Below are 11,723 nucleotides of genomic sequence, written 5' to 3'. Positions count from 1 at the left end.
TCCATTACATAAGTACTCTAACTTTATATGTCTACGGTTTTGCAATTTTACTGCGTTATTGCGATATCCCTCTGTTCATATGATAGTATGATTCATGAACCACAGTTCCAGGTGGGATGTCGTTCGGGGATGTACAACCTATGGAGAGAGAAAAACAAGGACAGGGTATATAATACCCGGCACAGTCGTGTAATACGAGCAAAAGAACAACAATCACCAGTTGTACGCCCCTGTCTTGTACCATGGTAATACCATGGTAATGCAAAAAGGAACCATGGTTAGCACTGTCCCACTAATTTACCATGGTAAAATATTGTTCTACCATGGGTACCATGAATCTCGTTTAATAAGGAAAGAACTGCAACAAACTGATCAAAAAATGACATGACTAAGCATGATCACAAAATTGTCGTTTTGGAGTCGATATGGGGTCCGTTTTATGGTGTGGCTGAGGTATTACTAATTATAATTTACATGTATAACCTTGGCAACTACCCCTGGTGTCTTAACAAAATTCAGGAAGTTCCACACGATTGATAAATTTAAGGCAATTATGTCTTACCAGCCAATGCGAGGATTGCGTCAAGTTGGTCGCGAAGAATCTGAAGTATTCTTGTAACCCCCTCAGGACCCTGTAGGAGCAGACAAGATTCATTGTATGGTGATCGTACTAACTAGCAATGGGTCTCTTATGGGTCATAATAAATCAGAATGCATATGTCAATATTACTCAAAGCTCAGATACTCTCTCATGGATATTAATCTACAATACAGCACTGCACGTTACAGGTCCATGGTCGCGGTTATCATGTGGAATTCGGCACTGTTTAGATGTGAGTTTCATGTGGGCCATGACTTTCACTGCATGCTAGATTATTTTGTACTAAGATAAATTGGTAACGCCCCAGTTTATGTGAAATATGATGCGATGCAAGTGAAAGTAGATGAGAAACTGGATTAGGTGCATGGGGTGCGCTTAGAGGAACCAGCTCCCCTCCCAGCCCGTGTCCATTCCCTCTCAAGGTACACTCTACACTCATGGGCCCCGTTACATGAAACTTACCATTGTTGGGAACTTCCATGGAAACCTTGATTTGAAAGTGCCTATTGAATGATTTCGCAATGGTAGTTATTGATGCCATATCGATGGCAAAGTTACCATCTACCATGCTAAGTTTTAAGCATTTTTGCCCAGGTCACAAAGGTTTTTACCTGACAAGCAAGTCCCCACAGGATCGGTCTGCCTAGGAACACGGCCCTTGCACCTCTTCCAAGAGCCTTGAAGATATCAGTCCCTGTCCTAACTCCTCCGTCCATGTAGACCTCAACTCCTCGACCATGTACAGCCTCGACTACCTCGGCCAATGCATCGATCTGTGGAAAAGGATATAATAATAATAATAATATGTCTTGTTTTCCCAGGGTAGCCTCATCAGTATTCATACTGTTCTCCCTGAGGGCCCTGCAATTATATTATTACATCCATAATAGTGTTAACTCATTGTGTTAGATAGCATCGACATCTCTTGTGCCTCTCCCAAGAGACTTGAAGACAACAGTTCCCGTCCTTACACCATCATCCGTGTATACCTAACTTCTTGACTGAGAACGAGACCTTTACACCCGAGACATCGCCCTGCTTCAAGGGTTAGAGGTTGCACCTGGACCTGTTCTGTGCACTTATATGCCCTGAATGTCCTTAAATGGTGCAAATGAAATGACGCCTTATGTGCAAAATAATGGCTTTTAAAAGACATAGCTCATGACAAGAAAGTAAATAAACAAGAAACAAGACTGTGCTACCATAGACCTCCACAGCCCTCCGTCCGCAAGGTCAAGCACCACAGTGCCCAAGAAACGGAGAGAACTCGATTAATTGCAGAATAGGGACTTCCGATGAAGTTGATTAACTAAAGCATTAGGTTGTAGAGATTTTACACTTTAGTGTAGCTTGGGTGGGACATGGACATTTATACCCTAGTGCTATGAACGCCATCAAAACGAGGTCAAAATTATCAAGGGAAAAGGTTGTATGCGGATTCCTAACCTGATTTTAAAGTTTACTATTGGGTAAAATTGTCTAAAAGATTACTGTCACACAAAGCCAGGGTTCAATTTTCCTTGTTTGATTTGGGCGCTGTGTACATCACTGCTAACACAGGCGAAGAGATTTCGAGGTCTAGTGGATACGCCGTCGGACTATGGATCACATGGTTTGCGGTTCAAGTCCACCGAGGAACTATAACCTCCTTTGGCAAGACATTATTCTACATTTGCCACTCTCCATGTTAAATAGGTACCCAGTAGGATGCGAACGTTAATGTGATTAGGTTGGGATGTGTGCACTTGTAAAATGACGCCTGGCTGGAATACTCCCCAGGGAGAGGATCGTGTGCACTATCATGTGCGTATGAACAAATTTAATCCAATGACCAGGGAGGGGTGATAGTAATGACAAACGTAGTATAAAGCACGATACAAATGTGACTATTAAAATTATTATAGGCATGGATTTACATGTACATACTGGAGCAGGTGAGCTTTCCTGCTGTCTTCCACCGTGTGCTGAAACAAGAATCCCATCCACTCCTGCGCTTGCAGCATCTGAAGCAGATTCAGCTGTACATCAGTGGAGAAAAAAAAAACATTTGAGGCCGTGTCTTAGTTTTGTTCATGCAGATATTAAAACACAACTGCAGAGAATAGCAAACGGAATCACTCTAAATAATATGGTTGTGCGTAATATATTGAAACGTGCGAACATGACGATGCCATGATCCACACATGATTTCAATAGGCAATAATTTACTTTTTAAAAATTGCCTTTCAATTCATTTTTTGAAATTCTTGAAGATTGTGTTATATGAAGAAAAACAGATTATGGTGTATCTTGCATCTTTCATCCTCAACAGTAAACATTGAATGATTTTTGGATATATATTTCATGCATTTGTCAATATGTATGTATTTCTGGGTAACATGATCACAAAGACTTTCACAAAATCAACTTCAACTCCAGGTTAATTTCAATACCCTCTTGGATTGCCTGTGGCAATACGCCAGTGTAATACTCGCACACTCAATGGATGATGATTATGGGTATTGAAATTGACTTGGGCTGATTTTTTTTTATAAAGGGGAAGTCCACCCTGATATTATGGTTTATATAATAGTAGGAAAATGAGAGAAACAAATTGGTGAAAGTCTGAGCGATCCGATGAAAAACAGAAAAGTTATGAATGTGTTATGTTGTCATCAGTGAAACACAAATTGGTAACACTGTGACGAATCTTGCGAGCTCCTCTCCAACTTGGTCTGTACAGAAAAATTCATTTTCTTAGTTATAGATGACGGAATTGATTTTGTTGAAAAAAAGGGCTGTATAAAAACATTTACTTGCAATAATCATGTTTAGGGTCAATGCATGATTGCACATTTTCTTGAGGAAAAATATACCCTTATGTAGATTTTGCATACAAGGCAAATAGCTAGAGGAGACCTTGCAAGATAAATCGAAGAGTTGCCAATGTTTGCTTGATTAATGGAACCTTCAGGAATTAATAACTTTCTCATTCTTAAATGCTTTTTGGTCAAACTTTTACTGACCCGTTTCATGTTTCTGCTTCAATTAATCCAAATTAATATTAGGATGAACTTTCCCTTTAGCATGAACTAATTTCATTAGAATGATTACCTGTTAGTATCCCTTTGCAGACAATGGGCAACGAAGTAACTTTCTTGATCCATCGTATGTATTCCCAAGTGGCTTTTGGATTGTACGTCATCTCATCTACGTACTGGAAGTGGTTTGCATTGCTCTCCTGTTTGGCAGCACGAGCCGATGGAATGTCCGCCTCATAGACAGGCATGCTTTGTACGCAGAAGGAAAAACAAGGAATATTATTGTAAAGATAACAGAATCAAGAATCAAGAGACGCAATACTAAAATTTGTAGAAATTCATCTCAAAGCCTTGTGCCTCATCAATTGACAATGATGCATAATGTAATCCAAACACGATTTCTAATGCGCCTAATTTGATTTGTTGTTATACCTTCAAAACAAAATCTAGCCTCCAAAAAAATGAAGAATTTACTATTGACAATAGCAATGTATTTTTGAAACATTTCACTTTTGACTTAGCCCCATATTCAGTTGTACTGTACATTCCATGATTATATAATCATTAAAAATGGGGCATTATGCAAGGGGGAACAGGCTTTTCAATGATATCGATGTTAAGTGTGATAATATACTACCAAGAGAGATATGCTAAAGATTTAATAACAGAACTCTTTTCGATGAGGAGTTTATATCTGATGATTGTATCAAGGGGATTATTATTAAATCTTACTTTGTTAGACATGATCATGATCAGTAACATAAGGGACAAAACAGCTTAGACTTGCCCACAGATTGAAGATGTTCTACAATTACAGTTAAGATAACAGCAAACGTTAACATACCGATAGGAGGAATGGTTCACCACATGGTCCTTTCCTAAAAGTTCCTCCATGGCACCATGTATGCCTGGCACAGGAGAATCAACGGTTACAACAAGTGCCTTGAATCCCAGTTTCTCTGCCTTGCGGATGGTGTATTCAGTGAGCTGACGATCTGTAAAGGGATAGATGTTCATCCATCGAAGACCTCCTGGTGCAGCCATTGCAATGTCCTCCATTGAAGAGCGTGCACCGCAAGAGAGTACCATCAAGGCCCCTACAGCTTCTGCAGCTGAAGATTCAAATGAAGGAAAACTGCCGTCTGAATTAATCACCCTCTTCATTGACTAAACAAAATAATATTTAAGTCATGCATACCAAGATTCCAAAGGATCAGGTCCATGTTTTTAAAACTTGTTATCAATAACAAGATACAACTTTACAAAATCACGTCTTCCACTCATATAACAAGCTCATTTAGTGATCAAGGATGTAGAAAAGTCGAAATGATTGTGCCGACTATTGTTCGATACAACACGGTGTGTATGTGTGCATGCAAAACAGTAAAGAATTTGTATGTTTAGAAGCAAAAATATGAATGAAATGTAAAGGAAGATAAAGAGAATGAAGAAAGGAAGAACATGGCAAAAGAGAGGGGGAAATCACCCGGATTGCGTGAACGGGAGGCAAGGGCTTTGACCAACATACCAAAATATTTCCCATAGACTTTACATGCAAAGCTGAAAAACGACCTTGGCATAGTCGTAATTTCAACTTTCAATTAAAAATGGTCCCAACATCTGATCAAAAAACAGAATGCACATTACCTATAGCCCATAGTCTCAGCTATAACATACCAACATTTGGGAGAAAATAGAGAAAAACAACCGAGATAATGCTCAAAGAACAATGTCAAGTAGATTCGTGATGTGAACGAAAGTCACCTTCCATAGGCATTAAACGCAAATTAAGAAAATTCTGATGGTCATTTATAAATTAGAAAAAAAAATTAAAACGATACATGAAACGGCAAACAAAAGGATGATATTCTAACGAATTAAATATTGATAAAAAGAGTAGAAAAAGAATAACAGGATAAAAAGTAGGCCTATACAAAGAAGAGAAATGATATTAAAAATAAAAGGAAAAAAGAACGGATAAAAAACAATGTCTCAATAAAGGAAAAAAAATGAACGTTAAAAATAAATCATCTGACATAAAAATTATCTTTAATTTTTTTTTAATTTAAAAAATCGATAGCCCATAATGACAACCACCCCAACCCCTAAAATCCCATGGATGTTAATTTTGACTATAATGACATCATTAAAATGAAAAGTAGTATAATTGATCCTGTAGAAATTGTTTCAGCTATATCACATCGAAATCGGCAGATGATCATCCATCTATGAGTGAGATATTTGTCAAATGAATATAAAAATTAGGATGTCATTTTTATTTTGTTGTTTTGTTCATATGCGAATATGATGACGGCGCGACCAATTAGCCCCCAATTTTATTGATGAATTCCACTCTACACCTTATATACTTTCAGAAAATGAAACCAAATTAATGTGGGGGCCTCCAGCCTTTCTGACGAGCTTCAGCCGGGTTCCAGATAGGAATGTTTTTACCAATTTTTACATTATATTGCCCATTGACGCGCGCACGAATTTAAAGGTTTAACGCGCGCGTATGGCATTATGGAATGTCGAGAATGACTGTAAATAGTTGGAAATTGTCAAGAATAGTGTCAGAAAGAAAAACCATGCGAAAAATGGCGTTTCTACGTTCTGTACGTGCTGCACGCCCGCACGGCGCGCGTACGGGCGCTTACGCACGGATCTTTTTTTGTTTGTAATGCTTGTCCTGAAACGTACTGTTATTTGATTTTAAAAAAATATTTTGAGCATTTTTAAATTTTGACGCGCGCGGAAATTTGTTGACACGTTATGTTTACGCATGACCTCAAATTCATGCACATCAAATGTCATTCAGAAATGACATATGACCATTATTAGAAATTAACAAAATGGCGCCTAGATGACGTCACGCATCAGTAATTAAAAACAATCTCATCGTTAGGCAAAATAACCATGCATGATATATCCAGGTAACAAAATCCATCCAGAAAGAATAGAAGAAATAAAAGAAAAAAAGATTCTGACGAAATCAATAGGTGCTCTGCCATGGCTTCGCGGCAGATCACCTAATAATTATTAATAGCTACAGAAATCCTTGCATTTGATTGGCTGTGAGCAGATGTGTCATAGATCTGTGGCAGATGTTGTTGATAACAAGTTTTATGAAACTGGGCACAGGAATATTTGACCTTGCTATAGAGGAAGAAAAACGTGTCTGCCAAGGGATACATCCGTTTTCAAAGTTTCATCATTCTCATAAAATCATTACATATACATATTTATAACATCCCTGTAAATTTTAGAGCCATGAAATTACAAAAGGAACAAAATATCATCAATATCTAACTACAATTGTGAAGTAGGCAATATTAAATAAATGAAAATATGGTGAGATTTTTTTTAAAAAAGAAAGAAAAAAAAAGGCAAACAGTTATTCCAAAAATCAACCTAATAAAAGGCAATTTCAATAGCATTGTCCATCATACTATATTGAATGAGCAAACGTACGTTGCAACTACCTATCAATGACCATAATCCAAAAATCATTTCCATGGAATATACAATAGTTTCATGAAATTGCCCTCGATGTGATTTTTTAAGTCTTTGTAATTTATTGTGTTATGAATGAAAGATTGATCATATTGGCCATTGCAATCAAGTCTGAAACACTACAACTTTAAACCATTTAGTAGGCCTGAACATGATACCTTTTGCCGTTGCCTCTTCGCCATCAGGATGAGCAAAGAACTGACAGGCTGTCGGTGAAATACAGATCGGATATGGGATGGACTGACCAAGAACTGCTGTTGCTAGACAACGCTTGGAAACATCCTGAAGCACCCGGCTTCTTATTCGATATCTGTTGAAATGACAAAAAACATCATCAGTGAATCATTTGCTAACATGCAGAACAAATAATTGACTTTAATAGACCTACTCATTATTTCCCTTGTAGGCCGAACCATGTTATTGAAAGCTAGTCTATAGTTCGTGGGTAGATGCAGAGGGGTTTGATATACAAAATCATTGAATACTTTCAAAACTGGATTAATCCTACTTCCTGCACTATAAATGGCTTCTCTTACTTGGCAATTTCTTTCCGTACGTCACTCATGCAGTCTGATAATGGCTCTCCAACACATTCATCACTTGATTATATTGTTCAACATGCCAATATGGTATATATATTCGATGAGGAAAGCTCACATTGCAAAACTGATAACTTCAAACATTTAACATACATGTAAAAGAGATAAAGGTACAAAGGTACTTGCAAATGTCTTGATCCCATTCTTTATTATTTTTCCTTTGTCCCCATTTTGTAGTTTCTTCGATAACTACGGTATAAGATTGGTCGCGTTAAAGCCTCACTGCACTACTTGTATCTACTTGCGCCCTCTATACAGCCAACAATGCCTAAGTGGTACCCGTTGATCCCCATGATGCCCTTTTTCTTATGTTAATTGAGAGCTACCAGTGACCTTATGGGGAGGTCTAATCCCTCCATGCCAAACTAGTGCAGAGGGCCTTGTTCATCACCTACTGAAATGTGCAAGCATTACAATGACACATTACATAATCAAACATGCATTCATGAATGGGATATATAAGTCTACAAACTACAATAGGCTATATATTGACATAGCCCTTGAGTTGATTTCTCGAAAGACTTTGCGATCGTGTTTGACATACCTCGAAAATGCCTCAATGCTATCCTGAAAGCACCACTTTCGTCCCCTTCCGTAGTTGAAATACTCCCATGCATCTTTGTCCAGTTTCTCTTTGGCTAGTCGCTCATAGTCGAGCACAGTATACAGCTCCATTTTAAACAAACTAGTGTGAAGACTGAGTTATACCATGGAATGATTATACTTTTTTTACAGAAATGTTTGAGAACCTTGGACTTCAATCTGCTTATTCACTTACAGTTTCCTGTTAATGCCCAGTGACCTCAATTGGTTGCATCGTGTATATGGTATATGCTCCCAACAAAAACAAAATAGAGAGGAAGAGAGAGAGAGAGAGGGGGGGGGAGAGAGAGAGAGGGGGGTAAAGGACAGAGAGAAAGAGAGAGAGAGAGAGAGAGAGAGAGCGAAGGGACAGGAAGTGATATAGCTGAACTTTGCACATTATGAAGTTGATTCTCAAAATATTTTCTTGTGCTAGGTTTTATAACACATCTTTATATACAGTGTAAGTCAAAAAAAAGTTTATACCTAGAAATTTGCTAATTATTTTAAAAATCATCTATGAACAGTAAATTATTATACATCTTATGAAAGAGTATTTTATCCCAAATCATTTGGTATGATTTTTGTGTGGTATGTGTCCACACTTGGATGAACAGGAGGCATTGTTTGCGAGAGTGCAAAAATCGACTTGCGCCAAAGTTGCTTATGTGATGTGATGAATAAAACAATTGGGATTTGGGTATTAATTCGGTCTTTGCAGATCCAAATAATATCCCTACCAAAATTAGTCATGCCACACATATCAAATATCGAATATCAAATATCAACGATCATTTGTGCGTGTGTGTGCGACTTTGCCTCTGCAAAAAGCATATGCAATGCATTTCATTTGATACATTCAACTCATTCTCTCACTTCGCTAATCCGCAACATAATACATACTGTAGGCATCACTTTGGCGCAAGTCGATTTTTGCACTCTCGCAAACAATGCCTCATGTTCATCCAAGCGTGAACACATACCACACAAAAATGATACCAGATGATTTGGGATAAAACACTCTTTCATAAGATGTATAATAATTTACTGTCCATAGATGATTTTAAAAATAATGAGCAATTTTCTAGGTGTCGACTTTTTTTGACTCACACTGTATATACAAGTAAATCTTTGGGACCATCAAACTTGCCTTGGTATATTTTTTTTTAAACATACCTATTGCACATTGCTAACTCCACTACTCAGTGGCGGATCTATGAGGGTGTTAGAGGGTTTACCCCCCCCCCCCCCTTGGCTGCCAAGTGAAAATGTGATGTGCATAGAAAAACGCCATCATGTGTTCAGACCCACACGGTATCCGCATCGTCATCGCTTTTGTGGTCTCCATTAGTAGATGCCAGAAAAACATCACTTACGGGGGTTCAAAATAGCACCAAAAAAGAATAGCATGATATAACTTTTAAATAAAGTCGTTTGGGAACATTTTGTCCTCGCTTAAACGAGAAAGGACGAATATCCATGTTCAATTGCGTTCACAAATCTTACCACGTAATAAACTTTCAAGATGCCAAATATGGTGAGGAAATGACTTTAAATTGAAGACCTGAAACAAGTGTTGAATATTTTATGAAATGGCATGTAGATGATAACTTTGCTATTGCGAGAAATAATTAGCAAATTTATTGGCCCGTATTCTGAAGTCGTGTCTAACTTAGCCACGACTAAAGTTAAACAACTGTTTAGTTAGACAAGACTTAAACAGGACTTAGACGCGAGGTCGTGTCTAAGTCCTGTCTAACTAAATTTCGTATTCTGAAGTCGTGTCTAAGTCTCGTCTAACTAAACAACTGTTTAAGTCCTGTCTAAGTGGTGTTTAACTAAACAACTGTTTAAGTTCTGCGCAGGTCGTGTTTAACTTTAGTCGCGACTTCTGCGCATGCCCAGTAGGCATTCATTCTGACATTCCTGCAGACGACAGACCGGGTGCGCATGCGTGCGCGCACCGGATAAAAAAAATTAACCCGCACAGTGCTAGTGCAATTATGATCGTGATTACTGGCGCTCAATACAAACTATATCAGTGCGTCAAATACTCATTAATTAACGTTGATCGAGACCTTGCTAGTAAAATGGACGGTAAAAATGTGAAAAGAAAGGCAAATTGGGATGGGGCAGAGAAGTCCCATCTGCTAAGTCTGTTGGCTGGCGATGGAATCATCGAGGTAGTTGAAGTGAAAAACAATAATTATGCAGCTACGTCAGCGAAGAAAGTGGCTTGGAGTAGGATCTTGGCGGACTTCTCTTCAAGGTATGTCATGATATGAACTATTAATGTTACTAAAATTTAATCGACTAGATCAAACATTTAATAACATTGTTGAATTCAATTGCGGTTCTGCTTGAATATAATAATCTAGGCTAATTTGCAGCAGCTACTCATAATAATATTAGTGGATGCCATCATATATAAACAACGGCTTTATTTGTTGTATTGTATTGTTATTAGATACGGCGAGAAACGAGATGAGAGGGAGCTCAAAGATCAGTGGCGGCGGATGAAGCTGCAGGCGAAGGCAGAATGGTCATCTTTCAGATCGCAAACGGGGAAGACGGGCGGAGGTCCTCCGCCAGCCGAGCCGTCCATGATGGCGAAGGAGGTCAAACGTCTCGTGCCCACAGAGTTCAGTGAAATAAGGAATCCGTTTGACGACGACTGCTACATCACGGGGAACAACCCCGAAGCCGTGACAGCAGAACTCTTCATCGCCGGGGAGAAACGCCCATCGCTGAAGTAAACAAACCTTTCATAAGTTTCCAAATATAGTTTTACCTGTGCATGTGTGTACGTGTGCTCTTGTGGACCACATCTAACCGATTACCAACGCATGTACACACATCTTCTAAGTGATGACACACATGGAACCGATGACGGCATCGGTTGTTAAGAGAGCGTGGAATAGGCTCTGCCGCCCTCATCTTACCCGGCAAATATGTCGGATAAGCAATCCAAAGTATGTCATCGTTTGCATAGTATAATGACAAAAATATGGGTGTCGCACGTTTTGCAGAAATATGAAGAGCGCCATCTTGTCAATACACTCGATACGATCAAGGCCCGGCCCCCCCACTCAGTGTTATTTAGGGTACGCATATGCTCGTACCCTTTTTTTGAAAGCACCCCCTATCTGAGGACTGCCAACATTTCCGAACCCTCCTTTCGCGGGCTTTTCGCGTGCTTTTCCTGCCTTGGAGACCCCCCTAAATCAGGAAAAATGCTCAATGTACCCCCCTAAATTCGGAATAATTTCTCAGGAGTCCAAAGAGATGAGAGAAAAAAAGAAAAACACCCCCTTTTTAAAGAAATCTCCGGGTGAAAAGTCAAATACACCCCTTTTTTTACAATTCTCGGGCCGGACTTTGTCGCACGAAAAGTACCCCTCACCGGAC

General features: G+C 38.8%; 2 protein-coding genes across 2 annotated transcripts; one reads left to right on the top strand and one right to left on the bottom strand.

Annotated features, from left to right (window-relative positions):
* Positions 1 to 528: 528 nt before the first annotated feature.
* On the bottom strand, positions 529 to 8,408 carry LOC589061 (hydroxyacid oxidase 1-like). The gene is made up of 7 exons (XM_030999809.1): positions 8,278 to 8,408; positions 7,293 to 7,444; positions 4,400 to 4,733; positions 3,695 to 3,870; positions 2,528 to 2,619; positions 1,213 to 1,374; positions 529 to 632 (listed from the first exon to the last, which is right to left on the bottom strand). The coding sequence occupies exons 1-7, from the start codon at positions 8,406 to 8,408 to the stop codon at positions 552 to 554; spliced, it is 1,128 nt and encodes a 375-aa protein (XP_030855669.1). The 3' UTR covers positions 529 to 551.
* A 1,997-nt stretch (positions 8,409 to 10,405) lies between these two features.
* Positions 10,406 to 11,071, top strand: LOC115929786. The gene is made up of 2 exons (XM_030999800.1): positions 10,406 to 10,584; positions 10,783 to 11,071. The coding sequence occupies exons 1-2, from the start codon at positions 10,406 to 10,408 to the stop codon at positions 11,069 to 11,071; spliced, it is 468 nt and encodes a 155-aa protein (XP_030855660.1).
* The last annotated feature ends 652 nt before the right edge of the window (positions 11,072 to 11,723 follow it).

This window comes from Strongylocentrotus purpuratus, unplaced genomic scaffold (assembly GCF_000002235.5).
Source record: "Strongylocentrotus purpuratus isolate Spur 01 unplaced genomic scaffold, Spur_5.0 spur5_contig_861, whole genome shotgun sequence".
NCBI classification, from domain to species: domain Eukaryota; kingdom Metazoa; phylum Echinodermata; class Echinoidea; order Camarodonta; family Strongylocentrotidae; genus Strongylocentrotus; species Strongylocentrotus purpuratus.
Note: the sequence above shows the minus strand (reverse complement) of the source record. Positions and strands in the feature narration are given on the sequence as shown.

Bases quoted from the DNA above. Each gene is read 5' to 3' on its own strand.
- LOC115929786 (XM_030999800.1), top strand. From the start codon at position 10,406: ATGGACGGTAAAAATGTGAAAAGAAAGGCAAATTGGGATGGGGCAGAG. The intron at 10,585-10,782 runs GTATGTCATGAT...TATTGTTATTAG, and splicing joins TTGGCGGACTTCTCTTCAAG to ATACGGCGAGAAACGAGATG.
- LOC589061 (XM_030999809.1), bottom strand. From the start codon at position 8,408: ATGGAGCTGTATACTGTGCTCGACTATGAGCGACTAGCCAAAGAGAAA. The intron at 3,871-4,399 runs AGCTGTTTTGTC...CTGCGTACAAAG, and splicing joins TCAATCTGTGGGCAAGTCTA to CATGCCTGTCTATGAGGCGG. The intron at 2,620-3,694 runs GTAATCATTCTA...ACTGATGTACAG, and splicing joins CTGCAAAGGGATACTAACAG to CTGAATCTGCTTCAGATGCT.